Genomic DNA, 22,376 nt, shown 5'->3' with positions numbered 1-22,376 from the left:
CTTCATGAAATTTTTAAATGATATTGACGAATAGCTTGTTTATGGTCATATAGTACTTTATGAAATTTTTATATTTTATTTTCTTATCCTTGTGCTTCAAATCCTTCATGTTGCTTCAAGTAGATCATCGCATACAGATTTTCATTGACAACAACATTTTAACATCTATTTGATGCAATTCCAGGTCATAAAAAGCAACAATAGCCATTAAAATTTTGATTGATTCTTTTCTACATATATAAAAAAAATATCATCAAAATCTCTTCCTTCAACTTGAGTAAAATCTTTTGCAACCAGTCTAGATGTATATGTTCAAATCACACCTTCAAAATTTCCCTTTTTCTTCCATACCCATTTTCTACCAACAAGAGTAGCATTTTTTGGAAGGTTAATAAGTTCAAAAACATTAGTTTTACTCATGAACATACTCTCTCTTCGATTTATGATGTCCACAAATTTGCATCTACACTTTGGATGGCTGTCTTATAGAATAAAAGATCACACTCATGCACATCAGGTGTTATAATGTATGACTCTCCGAGGTAAGTGATATAATCACTTTTAATGGCGGATTTTATTACTTCTGTTTGGCCTTATAGAAGGGAGTGTAACTTTTGGTGTTGAGGTTCCAACACCCGAATCTTTAAGCTAGCGTGCAACAACATATTAATCACCAAATTATTATCTGTGAGACTACCTGTAAAATCTGGGTTGTACTTCAAAAAAGGTTTTCTCAAGAGAAGAATTTATCCAATATCTTTGAATTATATACAAATTTTCACACCAAGGTGAGTGGTAATTAGCCTCTCATGTAGTTTGTGGATGAGTTGGAAGAGTGTGGCAACAAGTTAGTAACATCTTCTTGATCTTGACTTGGCTAACTTAGTAGAGCACAAGGAAGAAAGTAATGTCACTCGGCTCCTATATGCTATTGGTCTTAGTAATGAATCTAAGAGAGCACAAATCCTTGCTAGAATAGACAAACCATCTTTTGGGGACACAATGGCTACTTTAATGGAACTGAGAGTGCTTGGTGTTGAAGTGAAAAGTGATAATGCTACCCTTGTGTCCGTGCTTAAGTGAAAAGCGATAATGCTACCCTTGTGTCCATGCTAAAGTGAAAATTCGATAATGCTACCCGTGTATCCAATACATCGTGGAATTCAACAAGTAGAGGTAGTGGACAGAAAAGGAGACAAAGATCAAAGGGGGAGGCCATGGAAGAGGTAGAGGAAACCATAAAAGTGAATCTTGTTTTCATTGTGGTTACACCAATAACTTCCTTGAAATGTGATGGGAGAAGTTTGGTAAACCACTATTGGTGAATCAAGCTATTATAAGAGAGGTATTCGGGTTTGATATGGTGTCTCCACCTTTTCGTGTAACATTTTTTTATGCAACCACAAGAAAATCCAGCATCTTCCTCTTCCTCAAATGCAGTTGCCACTTTGGCTCAAACAAGTACCTCTGTTCTTCTTACCTGTCCATCTTCCTCATCATCGATCATTGATTCTAGAGCTTTACCACACATATTAATTTATATATCCTCATCTTTCTCAAAGTTGTCTTATTTTAATGATCTAGGGTTCATCACTTTGTTGATGATAATTCTTGATCATTGATTCTGGAACTTTACCACACATGTTAATTTATATCTCCTCATCTTTCTCAAAGTTGTCTTATTTTAATGATCTAGGGTTCATCACTTTGTTGATGATAATTCTTCTCAAGTTACTGATTTTGGATGTGTTCAAGCTTCCTCCATTATGTCTCTTGATGATTTCTTATTTGTTCTAAAGTTTCCAATTAGTCTTTTATCTGTGAGAAAAATTACAAAGAGTCTCCACTTTTTTGTAACTTTTTTTTGTCACATGTGTTTTTTAGGGCCTCCAAATGAAGAAGAAAATTGGGCGAGGCCATGAGAGAAATGACTTTTACTACCTTGAGGAGGTTTCACCCAAACAACCAATTGATTCTCATGTGACATAATGGAAAAACCATCACTCACTTGCACTACTCGCTCTTTATTGTTCCATATTAAAGCTTGTTTATTTATTTACTTATTTTGGTGGTGGTCCTGGGGGTGGGGGGTGTGCTTTCTACGTTGGTACTTACAAATCACTTACTTTATTTCCTCTTCCCCTAAAGTATTGTCTCCTAGGTCAGCAAAATGCAAGTATTTGGAATGCTTTCATACTCAAAAAGGCTATAAATGTTTTGATCTTGTTAGTGGTAGATAGTCCCTATCTACTAATGTTACATTTTTTTTTAAAAAAAACTTCTTATTTCTCTTCCTCAACTTATAGTCCGCTCTTAACTCCTAAAGTGTCTTTGCCGGTAGTTGCCACTAATATGGACTCCTCTCCTAAGACTAACAACTGATACATGTCATCATGCTAAAAATAACATAATATGGTAATAATATTAATCAAAATTTAAATAAAAAACTACTAAAAACTTGATATAATTATTTATTTAAAATAAAATTCTATAAATTAATAAATAATTATTTGTAATTAAGTCGATTTAACTATTAAAAATAAATACAATGTTTATGCTTAAGTTTAAAAATATTAAACCAAACCATTTTACTTAGTTGGGTCAGGTGAACAAGTAATGCAAATAAATCCATACTCGACCCAATTTTAACTCAGAAAATAAATTGGTCAATTTCAAATCGAGTACTTAGGTCAGGTCTTGTATTGAATTACACAATGTGCATAAAGACCTTAGATGGAAAAAGTCCAAGTATAAATCCTAAAAGAAACCCTTGTTACATTAAATTATTAATTTCAATAGTTATGGACTATTTCATATACATAACCAAATCCATCTTTCTTTCACTTTCTTGAGTTAATGTCACTTCAAAGGCTTTCATTCTTCTTCAGCTTTTGCCCTAAAATGATGAACCTTCTTCCTTGATTACGGGAAAGCTTAATGTCATATTTATTGTTTCTCTCTCCTCTTAAACACCAATCACTAAATTGTCAAAATTTGAACTCCCATTCTTGCCCTTTTAAAGGACCCAAACCAATTTGAGTCATTCCGTGACTCAACTCAACTCACGATTTACCCGGTTTGAACCGGCCGAATTTGAGAGAGCGCAAATCGAATCAAGGGTAGACTAAATTGACCTTTTTGTTTTTAATGATCGAGGGACTCCTCTTTATCGGACCTTGGGACCCGCCACGATCCAAAATCACGTGGGCCCCCAGAGAAGAGCGGCGGTCTCATTAGAATCTAAAGAATCCGGAGCCCACCCGAAGGTCAAAAGGGGTCAAGAAGTCCGAATACCGATGCAGGAAACTCCGAAAATCTCACGGGTCCCTCGTTTGCGAGTACGAACTACGCACGAGGCAATAAAGGAGGGAGAGTACGAAAGGGAAGAGGAGAGACGCACGCAGGGAAACAGTTTTGAAATTCAAAACAGTGTTGGAGGGAGCGAGGCTCGTATAATAAAAACTGCCGTGGAGACGAGGCAGACAAGTTGTGGGCCCCGGTTAACCGGATTTCGGTTGTCGGGTTTTGCCTGCCACCGAACCTCCGCTTTAAAGCACGAAATTGATTGAATATCGTAAAAGACATTTCGCCCCGCTCCTCCCGTTTTTTCATACTCCGAATAAAATTACTTAAATACCCTGTGTTGGTTTGGTGAGGTTTAGGTATCTTTTTTAATTTTAGTATTAGCAAATCGCTCTAGTTGAATCACTATGAGTCACGAGTCAGAAAACCTTAAGCCTTATAAAATTTTAAGGATCATTAAATGAAACAAATAGCATTGAGGGGTAAATGTGGAAAACAAAGTTATCTGATAAAGTAGGCGTTAAATTTTGAAATGGGTGGCCGTTTGAACTTCGAAGTTCAAAACCTGTACCTGTCTACAAGAAACGAAAGCAAACAAAGAGCCGTCAAGATTTTCTCTTCTTTCAAAACGAAATTCTCTACGCCTCGACCTTCTCTTCTCGCGTAGACAGAGACACTTGGTAGCAGACGCCGGACAGGCGGAGAGAGAGAGAGAGAGAGTAAAAGGGCGGGTGAGAAGAGGGGGAAGGTGAGATGACCGGGGTCGTGATGCTGACAAAGGGGGGCTGTAGAGGAGAGAGTGCGGGGAAGAGAAGACAAAGAGATGACGAAGAAAACCAGCTTTCTCTTGTAGCTTTGCTCGTAGCGGCTATAAGGAAATCCATGGTTGCTTGTCGTGTAGATCGGCAAGACGAGGTCGTTTCCGCTGTTCAGCAGATGGAGATTGGGTGGCCTACCAATGTTCGCCATGTCACCCATGTTACCTTTGATCGCTTTAATGGATTCCTCGGCCTCCCTGTTGAGTTCGAGATGGAGGTTCCTTGCCGGGCTCCCAGTGCCAGGTTTCTCTTCTCACCTATCTTTATTTCTTTATGATGTTGATGAGTGTGGGTTTCTCTTTAAAATTCGAAAATGCACCATTTTGGGAGTCATTACATTTGAGCTTCTCAGAATAAACAGCATTTTTGGAGTTTCTTGCTTTCTTCTAAACATTAAAGTCTTTGATTTCTAGGTAAGTTTGTTGCATTTGATGGTTTCTTCTAAAAAGGTTAGGCTTTGATTGGAGTTGCTATTACAAGCATTGAGTAGTTAATCCTTCCTATGAAAGTAAACAAGAAAAAAAAAACTCTCTTCTTTCTACCGTGGAAAATGCTTATATTTCGTAAAAAAAATCCATTTTGCTGAAGTATATAGACAACTACAGCATCTGCCTCATAAAAATCTCACAGTTTCCATAAATTGTCATCTACTCAGCTCATGAGAAGAGCTTTTATGCCTACAACAAAACATCAACTGAGAAAAGTTATTACACGACCAGTTTTCACGTCATTTGAAGCTATATTTTTAGTAAGTCTTGTTGTGGGTTGTAACAAAAACCAAATGAGGCATGAGTTGCAGGTTGTAAATTATTGTCAGCCTGTGACTCGTCAGTAGGTATGTAATCAGCACCAAAGAAAATGCGCCAAAGCTTTTAGTGTCAGAGGTTCAATGGGTTTCCAGCAAATTGGTCATGCTGGTGTTGCATTATATTACAGCTAGCTTCCAAGAGGATGAATGCAGCAAAATGCAGTGACTGCTGAAAAGTACATTAAAATTTAAGAAACAGGAAACCGCCTCTTAATAAGGCGCACATGAGATACCTTATATGACACTGTTTTGTCAAGTTGCTTTAGTGTTATGAATGGCCACATTAAGAATTCGAAAGTAGTTGAATTGATTTGTGTATGTTTGAGTCTATTGAATCTTTCACTGAATTATGGAGTTGTATTTTTCTGTAGCACAAGCGTGTTTGGTGTCTCACCAGAGTCAATGCAGTGCTCTTACGATTCCAAATGGAATAGTGTACCCACAATTCTCTTGCTTATGCAAGAAAGACTATACAGCCAAGGAGGTCTAAAGGTACTATCTTGCTTCTAGACATTTAAGCTGCTGGTAGTTAATTTGCACATCTTAATTTTTTAGCTGGTTTAAGTAGTGCAATTTCAGAAACTGAAAAAATGGGATAAGCTTTTCTCATGGATTCTCTTTGAATGTTTGATTCATAGGCTGAGGGAATATTTCGTATTAATCCGGAAAATAGCCAAGAGGAGCATGTTAGGAATCAGCTCAACAGGGGCATTGTGCCAGATGACATTGATGTCCATTGTCTCGCAGGTCTTATAAAGGTAAGAAGTGAGGAGTTCCCTTTTATTCTCATTAACATTCCTGTTGGTTCCAATATCCTTGTGTTGTTTGAGGGATATCTACTGAACTATTGTATAAAGAATCCCTGAAAGAAAAGCTTATGAGAAGGCTAGCTGGATCCAATCAATGAGAAAAAAAAGTAGAATAGTAAGGTGATATCTTTCTTCATTTGCAGGCATGGTTCAGGGAGCTTCCCTCAGGGATACTGGATGGTCTGTCCCCTGAGCAAGTTCTTCAATGTAACACAGAGGAGGATAGTGCAGAACTTGTGAAGTTGCTGATGCCAACTGAGTCGGCACTACTTAATTGGGCAATTGAGTTAATGGCTGATGTTGTTGAAGATGAAGAATCCAACAAAATGAATGCTAGAAATATTGCTATGGTGTTTGCGCCCAACATGACTCAGGTAAGTTCAATTGGTGCAAAAAAGAAAAACGAAGAAATCCGTCTTATTTTACTAAACAGATTCATTGAGTGTGTACTGAAGGTAGTTTGTTTTAACCAGATGGCAGATCCTTTGACTGCTTTAATGCATGCCGTTCAAGTAATGAACTTGCTCAAGACTTTAATTTTGAAAACACTCAGAGAACGTGAAGAAGTTGCGATGAGAGAAGAGTCTTGGTCTGGTTCTTGTCCTTCTTCAGAGTGTCAAACTGATGAAGAACTTGATAGCCAAGAAGAGGTGGATATGACCTGTGACCTAAGGGAACAAACATCAGATGACGGAAGTGGTAATTTTACCCAGAGTAGTGGTGAAGAAGGCGATTCTGTGGATGAAATAGAAGAGCGGTTCTTAAGGCAACTTGAAGAGAAGGAAAAGCTTAACAATGACAACCTGGGTAGGGAAACAACCAATATAGAATTCAATCCTGATTCAGAGCTTTTAATCTCTGAAAGTAAAAGTAGAATATCAGGCACGAGTGAAGTAGAAGAATGGGGAACAGATGCTGCGGCCCTTGAAGACGCAAAATGCCCTTCAAAATACTGCACAGTAGACACTGATGTAGAAATGGGAGAAATGCAACCTCAGCCTGCATGCAGCCCATAATTGTTGTTTCTCAGAATTCCCCTCAATTGACATGATCTTGGTTTCCAGACATTCTGATTGCTTCTGAGCAGGTTTCGGTTTTCCTAACAACCATGGTGTGTGTGTACTCTATAAAATAGTTTGACAAGTCAGGCTTTTTGCAAAGTGGGGTTTTCTGATTGTGATTGATACGGTTCAGCAATGCACTGAACTTGTGATTGTTTGTATGAGGTTTGTACAAGTTGTAGGAGTGATCTAAGTTGTCAAAGTATTGCTTCTGTCTAAGGAGTTTATGTAATCAATTTGCAAATGGACATGTTTCTTTGAAAAAAAAAATTGTATACATTTTTTCTTGGCTCAGCTGAAGACCACCACACTACACTACCAATAATCGTTACAAGAGCAGTGCCCATCTTTGAATCTGTGGAACCTGATTCTATCACGAACAACAATTTCCCGACTGCAGATCCTTGAGATGAACTTGGTCATACTGTGACAGTCATAACAAACCCGAAGGTTCTTCATGATTGTAAGAGGGGATCCAGGGGCTGTACTTATTAGGCCAAGACCTATTGCCAATTTCTCACTATGATGCCCTAGAGACTGTTCTTTCTCCTCCTCATCTATGTCATACAACACAGATGAAACCACTGCAGAGTATCCATCACTACAGGCCTTCCTCCCTAGCTCCTCCAGTTTATCAAGAATCTCATTATATCTGGGATGAGACTTGTCCCCTGAGATGAATTCATGGATGGTGTTGTTGACCACTATTGAACTGCAGCCTGGTACCTTCATGATCCCTTTGTGGATCATTGTCTTCCTCATATTTTCTACATCGTCCCATCTTCCAACTGAGGCGTACAAGTTTGATAAAAGCACGTAATCGCCACCACTTTTAGCTTCCATTTCTGAGACGACCTTCTCTGCCAAGTCTACATTTTTGTGAAGTTTGCAACCTGCAAGCAAAGCCCTCCAAACAACAACATCTGGTTCTATTGGCATACTTCTTATTACCTCTTCTGCTTCCATTAAGTGCCCGGATCGCCCAAGAAGATCAACTATACATGCATAATGCTCCACTAGTTGAATGACGCCATACTCCTTCATTGTACTATAAAAGTGCCTCTTTCCTTCTTCCACAAATCCCCCATGACTGCAAGCCAATAAAACCCCAACGAATGTAACTTCATCAGGCCAAACACTTCTATCTAGCTGCATCTTACTGAATAATCCCAATGTTTCTCTGATATCACCGCTCATGGCCAACCCATTTATCATGGCATTCCAAGTGCACGTATTTTTCTCCTGCAAATTCTCAAAGACCTGCAAAGCCAAGTCCACGGCTCCACACTTAGAGTACATGTCAATCAGGGAAGAACCCAGGAAGGGATCCACTAAAAACTGGCTCTTATTAAGGTAGACATGGATCCATTTCCCTATATCCAGAGCCCCGACGCCTGCACAAGCAGATAATACACTCGTAATGGTAATTGTGTTGGGCTTGAAGTTCTCAATTTGCATCTGATGGTACAAATTTAGGGCCTCAACAGGGCGTTTGTTCTGCACATAACCTGAGATCATCGCATTCCATGAAACCAGATCTCTGTCCGGCATTCTATCAAAAATCCGCCTAGCTTCACAGACGTCCCCGATGTTGGAGAAACCAGTAACCAGAGCGGTCCAACTAACAATATTTGGCTCAGGGACTTGCCCAAAGAGATCAGAAGCTGAGTTCATATCCCCCACCGCTGCATACCCATGGATCATAGAGTTAAACGAGACAACATCTCGCTGGGTCAATTCATCAAACACTTTCCGAGCATCAATTAACTGACCGCACAGTCCATAACAATGGATGATTGCATTCTGAAGAAAGGTATAAAAACTAAACCCCAGTTTTAACGTCAAAGTATGCATTTGACAGGTTTGGAAGAGGGATTTGGATCTGGAGCAAGCTTTTAGGAGGAACTGAACAGTCACAGTCGTGGGTTTAGTGTGATGCATCTGACTCGCAAAAAAGGCAAAAGCCTGTGAAGGGGTGGACGATCTAACATATGCGAAGAGCACCGAGTTGCAAAGAAAGAGCGAAGGCGGCGGCAAGCATCGAACGACTAGCAGAGCATGAATTTGTTGAACCTGTTTGATCGTCGTAGATGGAGACCGTAACAAATGGCTGATTTTAGTACGTTCATTACGTCGAAATGAGTCCAAAGAGAAGTGCTTTGGTCGAACAATATGCATCGATCATACATACTAGTAGCTTGCATACAAGAGGAGACGCATCTGTTCTTCTCTCTCCCAATCCTTAAAAACTTGGGATTTGAAAAGAACTAATGAAAAAGTTACAGGTAAGAACTGCGTGCAAGACTAAGAATCAAAAGGTTAGACAAATGGTCATTATTCCTGATCAACTCGTCGCCGTCTCAGAAGAAATGGAAGGGGTGAAACCCAAAAGGCGAGTGAAAACATCGCCAAGCAGCTCCATTTCCTCGAGGACCCTGCGTCATTTTAACGAATACACTACGTAACGTGGGGCCAGAAAATTTGACTTCTTGTTTTTTGGTAGGTTTGAGGGAATTGATAGCAGTAGTCGATCTGACAAAGGAAAATATGAAAATGTGTCTGAAATGGAACGAATAAATTGGAACAGGCCGAATCCATTAATCATCGAGTTCTTGGGAATTCCTTTTTTGCCTTTGTTTTTGGTTACTGAGTTCCTGGGAACTGCTGAAACTAGCAAAACTACTCGTTCAACTCAAATATTTCAACATTCAAAGACTTCCAAGTCAAAAAAAAAAAAAAAAAAAAAAAAAAGGAGAAAAATGAAGTGCCGACTGTATCTGTAACAGATTCGAAGTCGGGGAGACATACAATTGGAAGCCCCAGATTAATTTTCTGAAAGGGCAACGAAGTGTTTCTTTTTCTTACATTTTGGCATAAGGAGGTTTCTTCCTTTGGAGCGGATAAATAAGATGTTGATCTTGGGCGATCATGAATTTATGATGAGAAAACGGGGGCAAAGAAAAGGAGTTACAAATCCAGGTAACATCGATGGGTTCTTGACGATATTGATCAAATGAGAGAGAAAAAGAAAATCAATAGCCTGTCGCCAAACATGTCTCCCAGAAGAGTCTATCCTCCATCTCATTAATCAATATATTCCTTTTGGGTTTCTCTTCATTAACAACGCCGTCCTCCTCATCTTCTTCTTCGACAGTCTCCGGCGTCACTACAGTAGTCTCACAAAAACCCATTGGATACCGATCATCCCAACCATCGTCACAACAACCTTCACTTTCATTCCCGTCATCGTCTTGCTCATCATCATCAACAACAACTGAACCATTTATGTCCGAGACGTCCCCCGAGTCACAGATACATGACTGGGCATCATCATCATTGTCTTCAACCAACGACGACACCTCATGCCTCACCGCAGCGAAGGGATCGAAATCAGCTTCCGAGTCACCGCTCACCTCACACACAAAGGAACCACGATAATCCATTAAAGTAGACGTGTACTATGGATCACTGCCACTGGCAGCAAGTTTTTGAGAGAAACAGAAGGCAAAATAAAAGCAGGCAAAAACGGGAGAGAGAGAGAAACGGAAGACGATGTCTGAAACGGGTTTTATCTGTGGGAACACATATATACCAGGGGAGGCAACTGGCAAGAGGTCGTTTGATGACTCATTCATGGAATTTCAATCTCTACGGGAGTTGATAATGCGGATATACCTCCTTTGACTGCTTTAATGCCGGATTCGAGTCGTCGTCCCACACTCTGGCTTAAGGTGCGTATATTGATTTTTGGAATCAGAGGCGTCGCCTTCGGGCTTTTCTGCTTTCAAAGGGACAGCAGCCTGACGACGACGAGTTGATATGTCACATGCCCTCTTCTTCTAGAAGCCCGCCTTTTCTGCATCCGATAGTTGGATCCGACTTAAAAGTGTATAATTTGGTCGGCATACCTTTTTAGTTTTCACCCCCAACCAGACCGGACCGGGAAAAGGTGAACCAAATTTCATTTTTAACCATCGTATTTGCACTAAACTAGAAAACTTTATTTGAATTAAATTATTTTTTTATAATTTTACAATTTTAAAATCTTTAAGCATAAAAAAAGAGGTAATGAGTGTTAGAGCTAGGTGGTTATGGTCCACTTGGGTTAAGTATTCTACTTTCCGCACCTAACAGACTGGTCTGTTAAGTTATATTAGCTAGGCGTTTGATATGGTTATCAGAGCTGGACACCAGGTTCCTCTTTTGATTCCCGACAGAAGCAGTAGGGAATGGGAACGATGGGTATCAGAGCTAGGTGGTTTCGGTCCAGCTAGGTTAAGTTTCATCCACCCATAGTCTACCTAAGTTAGATCGGTCTGTTGAGTTGTATTGACTAGGTGTTTGACAATGAGACTTTCCATGGCCCCGATTTTTTTCATCCCCTTCTTTCATCCTCTTCTACCCCGTTTTACACGAGGAGTTTGCAAATGAATGTAAAAAAACCAAATTTTAGTCCACAACTTCTTTGACTTTTTATATTTTTTTTATGTATTTAATTTATGAAAGAATAGAAGACATATTGTAGAAGAGTTGTTAAGGAAAGCAATAGTTCCTTGAAAGTTATTTAAATCAAAAGCTAGTAGACATGCATTGACTCATTAAATAAGGTGGTTGGATCATATGGTCCAACACACTAGTGAAAGTGGTTCTTGTTTCTCATTAAAATATCGATGGCTTTGATGAAGATTACTGATTGGAGTAGTGGGTGAAGATGATTTTAGATTAAGACAAACGTGTCAGCCCCTCGTTTGAAATGAAAAAAACACCCAGTTAAGGAATCGATTATGGAGAGAGAGATTGTATGCAAATGGGATTCTGCTTTCCAGAAGCCTCCTGCCAAGAATCAAATGGATAGGTCGCTGTCTTTATTCATTAACATTTTTAACTCGTGCGAGTAGGATATGTCACTGTGACAAGTGGTAAGCATGTGATGTGCACGAGGCAGAGGCTTCCATGCCTTCTCATTATCTCTTCTCCCTGCACAACCCAGAGACATTCTCTCTTCATCAATCCTTCCACAGCCTGGAACACTTTCTTATTTGTTACAGTTCATACGATTCTAGAAAAAAACTTTGAAAAATTAACACATGAATTGAACTGAAAAATCTGCTGCCCAGTTTTGGCCACAAGAAATGTCCTTCTTTTCTTCCTACCATGTGCACACAGACCTACTTTTACTTTTGGATTCTACGAGTCCGGCATGTACAGCCCAAGTAATGAACAAGATTTGAGTATGGATTGAAAGCTGAACCAAGTTAAGTGTAAGCAGAAATGCGTTCTAGGAAGAAAATTAAATGAACAAGAAAGCACAGACACTAGCGTATTTGGGAATCCCATCTTCCGTCTTGCAGATCTGTCCAGGAATTAAGATATTTTAAGGCTTGTGATGAAGTTGAGTAAAACAACCGCCACCGGTTTCCTGCATGACATATTTAGCACAAGAACCTGATTTTGCTTGAGGCTGATGCAAGCTTACAAAACGGCATTGGGTTCCGATTTGATGTAGAACAGAAAAAAATAAACAGCAATTGAGTATCTAGAGAAACGAAATGCATTGTAGGGCATTTGGCCTACCATGAATAAAATAGATTATCAAGCTTTACTGGACCAAACCAATTGGCTCCACAAAATGGGCAAGAAGACTTAACATGTGGCAGGGAAATACCCACTTTGATAATTGATAACTACATGGGCAATTCCAGTGCGTCCAAATTCTGATATAAATAGCACTAGCATACGCATATAATTTAGAAAAGCATACTCTTAGTACAGATTTGAGCGAGAGGGATGAATGATTTTACCTTTGAAAGGGAAGGAGAGAGAGAGAGAGAGAGTGTTGTCCAACAGCGGCTATTGCGTGTACGTTACAAAATTTACGTGTGCAGCCGAGTAGAATTACAGGAAGCTTCCTTGAAGTTTCTTCTGTGGAACACGGAAAGACGTCAGAAGGAATACCTGATCCTCTGGCGACGCTTGTGCTTTCAAATGGAACCACAGCTCGGAAAGGAGCTTTCGTAGCGAATCGCACTTTCTTTTACTCCCGTCTCAATAATGAGGCATACGTTGGAATCAAATCACAAACCAGTTGATCCATTCAATTATAAAACATACTTCTGGCTGTCCTGAAAACCCAGGAATAGCATAAAATCTTTAGTAAGTGGAAGAGCCAGAAGCTAAATACACTAAGTAATTAATATCCAACCGAAAACGATGCTTCAGGTTTATATTCAGATAACAAAAAGCATCTCTTTATCTACCATTTTGACGGTCACATCCAACGTGCTTCAGAGATGTCATCAAAAGACCACTTTCTTCCTCTTTATCAAGAGAGTCGGTCTGGAGACGGATTCGCACTTTCCTGCATGAACTAGAAAATTAAGACGTGGCTTCCAATGCCACAGGATCTTTCGTTGTGCGTTTGCTGTTTAGCTTCCCACTTTTTGACTTTGCTTAAAGCCTTGTAAACTCAACTGAGGAGCCCGAGTGGACCAGAAGATCAAGGGGAAGACTACCAATAATTTTTTTTATATCCACTTGAAGGAATTGTTTCTACAAAGACTAATTTGTGAATGAATAATAATGACGTGAACAACAACATAAATGTTACAAAAACACGAAATGAACACCAAATACTTTCTCTGAATGGTGGCCAAATTTGTTAAAAGAAAAAAGCCAGAAGACAAAACAAACAAAGGCCGTCAAGAGCACAGTCAGAGAATTTACTACAAGATGTTGACTAAAATTTCCTTCCTCACAAGCTGGTTAGCAATGGAAGTGCACCTGTTCAGATTCTGATACATATATTTTTTTGAAAATAGTAAGAATTTTGTTAAGAGAAGTTCATTTAAATATACATCAAAAGCTAGCAATTAATCCAGTAGCAAAAACTAATCCTCCACAACCAAGTGCTGCATAGTAACTCCTTCACAAACTAATTGATCAGCTATGGAATTTATACATCCAATAAATTTGAAACCGTCCAGATATATCACAAAACTCACCATAGCTGAGTCCTATTTGAAAGAAACCAACTAATAATCAATGCTGAATTACCATTTCCTACCAGAGGACAGGAATAACGCAGTGTAAAAACTCTCAATCCACAGACTGCTTCAATAGAATCATAATGCCCAAAGCCCCAGTGGTCACTCCTCCACAGGGCTTGGAAATCCAATTGAGCTACCACAAAATCAATTTAAGCGACCCTTCTGCAGGTGGAATTAATTGAATCAGGATAAAATATCTGGAGGGGAAGATGTAGCAGCCATGTCCATCCAATGCTGACAGAAAGGAAATAATACTAACCCATATTCCAGTTTAAGCAGTGATGATTAACCATCTTAGCTTTGTAGCACCTACAGGGAGTGACAGAATCATCCTCTTCCATACCCCTTCTTTTTCATCCTTCACTATTTCTGATCAATACCATTTTTGGCCTTATAATTCATGACAATCAATCAACAATAGAAAACGACTCTCCATGTAAGTGTATTAATAGGCAGAACAACTCGACTAAGTATTGAGCTAAGAAAAGTCCACTGATAGAACCCTGATCATAAAATACACATGAAAAGAATACTAAAAAACATAAAAGAGAATATCACGGGGAAGTGTGGGGAGAAGCCCCAACACACCCTTTTCATCAAGGGCTAGCCGCCCTCCTCTCTGCTTTCTTTTTTCATTTGGGGAGTGGCTTCCTTCCTGTGTAATGAGAGGGGAGGGTGGTGGCCTTCCCCGCCATTTCTAAAAGAGGAGAAAAGTGCAACCCCCCCTCTTTACATCCATGAATAGGGACCTACATACAAGAAAAGGAGGAGGAACCTATCTGGTCAACTGACAATTCAGATTTTCCTTACAACATCTTATAGTGGGAGATTTTCTTCCATTAGAATAATCATCATAATTTGGTTGATGTTTCTCATAAACCTTTCATATTTTCTTTTTTTACAATTATATGTTGTTTACTCCTTTAAGGATTTTTTTAATCCCTCTTCTCTGAGAAAAAATCTCATTTCTCATCATTTCAAAAAAGAAAAAAAAAAAGTTAGAAGACTGCAAAAGAGACCAGGTTTGGTCAAATCCAGTTCAACTGGTCAGTCCATTTTAGGCCTTAGAACAATGGTTAGGCCTCTACAAGAATGCCCAAATCATCCAAACCCACTCTCCCATTTTCTCATCTATTTGTGCTAAGAATGTTATTTAATATATTATTTATAAGCTTTGCCTAGTCCACTTTTCCAAAGAATCTTTTTCAAATTTATATCAGACCTTCATATAACCTGTGAACCTTGCTTCATCATTGCCAACATCCCATGCCATAAGACATCAATAATCTAATTCACATCTCATAAAATACATATTCACTCTTTTCTGATGAGAACTCATTGCAGAATACTTAAGATGTCAATCTCCACTGAAACCATCCAGAGTTAGTCTATGAGTTACATCCTCCTCAATCCATTTTATGTATTGTCAAACCTTGATAGAGGAAAGACTCGTTTTGGCTAATTTATTCCTCAACACATAAACATTCATGTTCTCTTGCACTTATCTAGTAAATTCATTTTTTTTAATGAAACATCTCTTTAAGCTAATATATTCAGTCATAGATTGGTTAACCTCGGTATTTTTTTTATCCTAAGCACTGCCAATTCCTAGTATCCTATTCCCATCATCTAAAGATCAGTTTACTTTAATATAATGTCTGCACACAATAACATACACCGACTGAGGATACGAGTGGTAAAATCATCCATGACAAATGCAAACAGAGACAACAGAACAGAAATGATCCTTCAGGGAAACCTGTAGTGGCAGGACATGTACATATATCTTAGCCCATTGTAGCCACAAGTTGTACCATCCTAAAACATATCCTCAGATGATATGAATAAGAAAAAGACATTCTTAATGACATCATAGGTTCTTTGAAGACATTCTCTCTTTTACAAATTGTTATGATCTTGGGGTTAAGTATTTGGTTTTCCGCTACTTAATGGGCCGGTCTTTTAGATAGTATTGGCTAGGTGCTTAACATTTGGTATCAGAGCAGGTACCCATGTCGCGAGTACGAATCCCGGAGAGGGCGACCTAGAGGCCAAATTAAAATTACTAGTAGTCTCAAAAGGTCAGTTGGGCCAGTGTCACTAGAGTGGGCTGCTAGAGTGGGCCACCGAGGACGTCGGCTCATAATGGGGGGAGTATTGTTATGATCCTGGGGTTAAGTACTTGATTTTCCACTACCTAATAGGCCGGTCTTTTGGGTAGTATTGACTAGGTGCTTAATTACTCTTACATAAACTCTCTTTGAGTCAATGAAGATGTAAACAAGTAAAACATAAGAGAAAGAACGACGAGAAAGTAAGAGAAGCACATAAATGGTGTTTGATTGGTTTTTAATATTATCAGATGACCTCCTAAAATGGACTTCCATTAGCAAAAAATTAAGGAGAATAAGGAGAGCTAATACTTAGTAACAGAAAATTGAGTAGGACCACTAAAGCTAATTTACTTTTTGCCTTTTTAAATCTATGACTTTTTTAAGTTAGAAATTGTGGTAGACAGGGAACATGCTGAAATTAAAACTTTATCTACTAGTAAACTGAATACAAACCAATTTTTTGAAAAAGCAAGAACTTCTAATTGAACTATAAATCATGGATGCAGCAATTCTTCTTTATGTCTGATAGAAGACAACATGTAGGTTCTTCCCATTGCTCTCGCTTTAGAGTAATAAAAAACCTACGACTGTGATCAACATAGTCACATGGGAATGATTCAGGGGAAGGGGGTTTTCTAGTTGAGTCCATGGGGTTCAACTCTCACTAGCACAGTGGGGTGTGTTCTGTGTAACCAACATTCACCCAAAAAAAAAAAAAAAAAAGGGTCTACCTGAAGTCTGAACATCTAGAGTTTGTATTCCAAATGAGAATTGAATAGAGAGCCTAAACAAAATTGATAATCTTGCACTTTCATAAAAATGTACACAATACATAAAAAAGATTGATCAAAACAAAAGTAGTTGAGATGAGTTTTGGTTAATTTAACACCAAGAGCATAACTTAAGCATGCAAATTTTATTAATTTAACCAAATATTTCCTTGTGTATATGCAACTTTTTCCCATGTGATTTTGTTTTTATCATGATTCTTGCCCATTTAAAGCAAGAAAGAGAAAGATAGCAGTATTTCTAGTCTTACAATAGAAATGATAGTATATTGTAGGATTTAAATTTTGAACTATATCCAAACCACAGCCAATTAAGTCAGGTTCAAGATGGACATAAATCACCCTGTCTACAATAAAGAATCAAAACTGTCTTTGGAATAGGAATATCAAAATTCTTTTGATAAAACTGATAAAAGGCAGGCAGAAAAGAAAGAATTTGCATTTCTTGACTTCTACTATGTCATTTTGAAAGAATGCATTTTTTGTTGATAAAGTAATAAATGCAGAATATAAAATAATTAAAGAAGAGTTGAAAAAAACAACACTACAAGGAAAGTACAGAGTTGAAATAGAATGAGAATGTTTGAACCAGCAAAACCCAAGAAACACTACAAGACACAGGCCAACCTGGATTTCTATGCTGTGTAAATTGTACACTGTAAAGAACTCAACTTGAAGAGAATGAGAGAGAAGAAGAACAAGGAGAAAACCTGCTTTAATTTCCCATTAACGTAAAACAGGAGATTCAGATAAACAATAACCCTTCTCTCTTTAAGTAGAGTAGTTAGGGCTAAAAAGACAGTATTGCCCTGTAGGTAACAAAAACAATTAAAAGGCTCTTTAAGTAGTTTGACTAATCTAACCCTTCATGAAATATATATAAATAAACAGCACATAAACTCAGCCAGAATTACAAGTATACCCTTAACTCACTTCACTCCACATTAATAAAGCAATTAATTTTCAGTTAATTTTTAGAGTAGGCATCAACAAAAAGAGACTGGCCAACAAATGTGTAGAATTTCTTTACTTTATTTATTTTATTTTATTTTATTTTTATCTTCCGAGATTTTATCAGTTATTAATCGTATCTATTTTGAATTTTGAATGTCAATTTTTGTTATTAATTAGCTTGTAACCATTCAGTTGATCAATAATGGAATGAAGGAAAATTTTCCTCCTCTTATCTCTCCTTCTCCCTTCCCTTCTTCTCAATTCTTCTTACCAATTCTTCTTCTCCTTCTCAAGTCTTCCTTTATCTTTCTAAATCTAGCAACAGAGCCAGCGAATCGACAATCCGAAATCACGTAGTTGTCCCGCATCAATTTGGCATTAGAGCAGAAGATCCCATCGACAAACAATCTTCTGCATTGGTGACCCAAATCACAGCACTGTCCATCTCCTCTTTTAACATCTCCAATTGAACCGATTCAGTTCAGACTTCATAGACAACTTCGCCAAGACTCCAGGTACATGCAGCCGCTCAATTCTCCATTTTCTTCTACAGAGACAACAACAAAGCCCCTACCAAGACTCGATCTGCCATTGCCCACACATCATCCAGCCTATTGTCACCAATTACGTTCCCGTTGACATCTTCAAGCCAATTTCGAGTTTGGGTCAAGATTTCCTACCAGCGGCGCTTCAGATTTTTGTGCCAGCCTAAGTCATCGTCTGCTAGAGCCGTCTGTCAACATCAAACTCCTGCCAAACCGTTGATCACAGCTGATGACTTCTCCTTATTACTCCAGCCTCTCTACCGTTGTTTGGCTGCCATCTTTGAAGGGGAAACTGTCCTTATTATTCCCCTGAGCCGTTGCTGACCGTCACATTGACCTCAGCCATCACCGAACTCGCAGCACTGAATGTCCACCATTGCCTCTCGCTGGAGCTGAGCTCAAAATCTCAGAGGGCGAGTGTCCTCCCTACAACCCATGAAGACTTACCTAGGTTCCAAAAATAAGAAAAATCCAAGGATGTGGAAGACGACGTGCGCCTCTTCTACACTCACGTGCGTGACTTGCACATGCGTGACTCGCATTGTGAAAAAAAATTGAAAAATATTAAAAAAATTGTTGATTTTCAGGACTCCATGAATTTAGGTCATGGAGAAAAATGAGAGAGACACCATTAGGAGAAAACTAGAGGATAAGAGGTTATGGGCTTGATTATCCTAACCCTTCCCCTAACGCCCAATTTATAGATTAATCAAATGACTGTATTACAATAATACCCCTGAACTTAGGATTTAGGGTTTAGGGGTTAAACCCTAGAACTTTAATCTAATTACATCAATGCCATCTCTATGAGATGACTCTTTATTTACCATCCTCCTATCATTATATGTGGGCCTATGGGCCTTCTCCTTGATCTATGAGCCTTGAGCCCGTCTTCTATATCTCTTGAATACATGGGTCTTCCTTAGTCTTATGGGCTTGGGCCCATCTTCCAACACACTTGGATATGTGGATCTTCCTTGGTCGTGTGGGCTTGGGCCCTATCTTCCCACACTCCCCCTCAAGCTAGGGGTGAGAGAATAACATGAACTCCCAGCTTGCTGCAAATGATGTATAAAATCTTTTTTTGTATAATGTGGCAGATCTTCAAACGCTGGTGCTCTCGGTCATGAGGCCCAACTGGCATAAGAAAAGTGAGAGTAAAATCACTTCAAGTCGTATGACATTGCTCTTTAATCCAGTTAATTAACTCATGTTGGATTTTCGGCATACTCATATCTTCTATAGGTAGTGCCACTCCTATTAATGTAGGTAGTGGTCTATACGCTGTTCGGAAGTGTAATAATAAAAAAACTCCTCCATCACCGTGTCCCTCCACAGGACAACGACTCTCAAGTGGTAGGAGTAATAAATGCCAATTCATAGGGGTATAACATAGAGTTAGTAATAAACTCTTCCATCACGGTGAAATAACATAGATGTTCTTACGAGTAGTGGATGTAGTAATAAGCTCCTCCGTCACGGTGATGTAACATATACTGAGGCCACCTCTTCTTCAATAATAATGTCTCATCCAATGAGACATAATAATAGTAGCTGTAATGGGCTTGGGCCCATATAACATGAACCAAAATAATCCTTGTAAAATTGACCCATGAAATAATCTTATGCACATATATATACCAAATAATATGTTGACTAAGGAATAATCTGTCAATTCTTCAAAAATAATAATCCAGCCAGAGAAAAAATTTACCGAGTCGCGCCGAGTCAAATAGTAGATCAATATATCCGAGTCGTTGCAAAAATGTGTATAAGCTTTGGTCCAGACATGTATACCGAGGCAGAAACACATGAGTAGCCCGAGTTAGGTTGACCCACTGAGTTGACCCAGACCGGGTTGACTTGGTCCGAGTTGGCTCAGCAGAACAGAAGCATCCTCGGGTCAGCAGACCGTTGCTGGGTGAACTTTGGTCCGGGTCAAAATAGGCGGGTGACCCGGATTTAATAAGTTTCTTAAGTTAGGAAATGTAAATTTTTCAACAGTGTTTCTTCCTCTCGGCGCCGAACAGATCGGCTCTTCAAAAAAAATTTCCCGGATTCTGGACTCTTTCCCAATATCATCGGCAATAGTAAGAATCGGGAAAACGTTTCCTTCTTCCCCACGGCGTCGAAGGACTCGAGACAGCAGAGTCGTCTTCTCTAGTTCCGAACAATTCGAAAAACCAGAGAGAGCTGAGATGTATCGCCGCGGCCATGACGATGAACTAGTGATAATTTTTCAAAGATAATGCGGCAGAGGAAATAATCCAACGAAGCAGAGAGCAATACCAGTATTACGAGCTAACTCGCACTAGGATGATGCGGCTCGGGTAGAAGACTAAAATCTTGTCGGGTTCGGTGGCCGACTTCTTCTTCTTCTTCGGCAACGGTGCCAAACAGAGTCTTTCGGTGCGACACTAGCATAATTAAACATTGGCATAACGGCAAGGCAGAACCTAAGTTGGCTGAAAAATCATCGTCTTCCTCCCCGACGACGAACAGAACGGGACAACGTCTCAGTTGGTTCAAAATAATTTTTTTCGGAATCTGGAGAAGATGATGATACAGTCAGAAGCTTGTAGGACGGTCAGAATTTGAATCATCTGGTGTAGGGTCTGTTGCCGTAGATTATCAGCCTGGCAGACGAATCCTTCAAAGTTGAAGAGTTTTCCAAGGGCGAGAATCATCAGACTCATGTAATTTCCAACCTGGTTGACGTCACTCAGAGACTCATTAGCGACTGTATCAGCAAGAGACTGTTGGAGTAAATGCTATGGTGATTATTTCTTGAGGCGGATTTAAGGTTTGAAGAGATGATCAACAGGATGGTCAGAGTAAAACTGGAGGGAGTTTTGTATCTACGATCAGCATTTTTGAGAAAAAGAAAATTTGACGAGCAACAAAATCTAAAAACTGAATTCTAACAACTATAAAAACCCTGGAGAAAAGAAAAATAACGGGTTTCAGGAATCTTGAAAAACCATACCTACGAGTCCTGAAAATCAATGTTCTGATACCATGTTGATTTTCAGAACTCGATGAATTTAGGTCATGGAGAAAAATGAGAGGGACACCATTAGGAGAAAACTGGAGGAGAAGAGGTTATGGACTTGATTATCCTAACCCTTCCCCTAACGCTCAATTTATTGATTAATCAAACTATAGTATTACAATAATACCCCTAAACTTAGGGTTTAGGGTTTAGGGGTTTAACCCTAGAACTTTAATCTAATTACATCAATGCCATCTCTATGAGATGATTCTTTATTTACCATCTTGCCATCATTGTATGTGGGCCTTCTCCTTGATCTATGGGCCTTGAGTTCTATATCTCTTGGATGCATGGGTCTTCCTTGGTCTTATGGGCTTGGGCCCATCTTCCAACACACTTGGATATGGTGGCCTTCCTTGGTCGTGTGGGCTTGGGCCCTATCTTCCAACAAAAATAAAAAAATGAAAAAATAAAAAAAATTCTTGCTACTTTGTTCTCCTCTCCCATTCTACACTCCTCTTTGCAAAATCTTCCTTCTCCCTCTCTTCTTGTGCACTCTAACTCTTTCTTTTGACCTCCTCTATTCTTTCTCCCTACTCATCCCATAAACCTAAAGTTCTTCCCCTTATCTCTTCTCCCTCACATGTCTAATCTCTACCCTTCTCTCCTCCTCTCTTCTCATTTCTAGTTTTCTCCCCTGAAATTGTTTACTTCTTTTCCCAGACTTCTTAATTTCTCTGTCTCAATCTTGATCCATCTCTACTTTTCTTTATTCTTCTCTCCCTCCCTACATCGCTAGATTTACCTTCACTTACTTTTCCAACTCCCTTAACCTCACATTTTTCATTATTAGTTGAAGAAAATAGAACCTCCCTAGAGGATTCTATCCCCCTGGAATCCGGCAATCCGGATTAAGAATGCATTTGAAGAATAGTTTGTTGGTCCTACAAACTGAGAAAGCATGCATTCGAAGAATAACTGGATCCCCTATTTGTTGGAGTATTATTATGCGCTCCACCAGGAGGTAAAATGATAGGACTGAGTTTCTATCTTACTTTTCCAGCTCCCTTAACCTCAATTTTCATTATTGGTTGAAGAAAATAGAACCTCCCTAAAGGATTCTATCACCCTACGATCT

The 22,376-nt window shown here is 39.0% G+C and overlaps 2 protein-coding genes and 1 long non-coding RNA gene across 3 annotated transcripts; 1 reads left to right on the top strand and 2 right to left on the bottom strand.

The window, feature by feature from the left end:
• The first annotated feature begins 3,901 nt into the window (after nucleotides 1-3,901).
• On the top strand, nucleotides 3,902-7,064 carry LOC137956569 (rho GTPase-activating protein 2). The gene is made up of 5 exons (XM_068804112.1): nucleotides 3,902-4,364; nucleotides 5,301-5,421; nucleotides 5,568-5,687; nucleotides 5,882-6,112; nucleotides 6,212-7,064. Exons 1-5 carry the CDS (start codon nucleotides 4,057-4,059, stop codon nucleotides 6,752-6,754), a joined length of 1,323 nt encoding a protein of 440 aa, XP_068660213.1. The 5' UTR covers nucleotides 3,902-4,056; the 3' UTR covers nucleotides 6,755-7,064.
• Nucleotides 7,003-9,046, bottom strand: LOC137956568 (pentatricopeptide repeat-containing protein At1g08070, chloroplastic-like). The gene has a single exon (XM_068804111.1). The coding sequence runs from the start codon at nucleotides 8,975-8,977 to the stop codon at nucleotides 7,115-7,117; it is 1,863 nt and encodes a 620-aa protein (XP_068660212.1). The 5' UTR covers nucleotides 8,978-9,046; the 3' UTR covers nucleotides 7,003-7,114.
• A 3,791-nt stretch (nucleotides 9,047-12,837) lies between these two features.
• Nucleotides 12,838-14,689, bottom strand: LOC137957316 (uncharacterized). Its single transcript, XR_011113337.1, has 3 exons — nucleotides 14,105-14,689; nucleotides 13,057-14,007; nucleotides 12,838-12,921 (listed from the first exon to the last, which is right to left on the bottom strand). It is a non-coding gene; the product is annotated as an uncharacterized lncRNA (long non-coding RNA).
• Between the last annotated feature and the right edge of the window lie 7,687 nt (nucleotides 14,690-22,376).

This window comes from Aristolochia californica, unplaced genomic scaffold (genome assembly GCF_029961685.1).
Source record: "Aristolochia californica isolate CCGP_79_NKW_82.1479 unplaced genomic scaffold, dmAriCali1.0.hap1 SCAF_2, whole genome shotgun sequence".
NCBI lineage: Eukaryota > Viridiplantae > Streptophyta > Magnoliopsida > Piperales > Aristolochiaceae > Aristolochia > Aristolochia californica.
The sequence above is the reverse complement of the archived record's forward strand: the minus strand, read 5'-3'. Positions and strand labels throughout refer to the sequence as shown.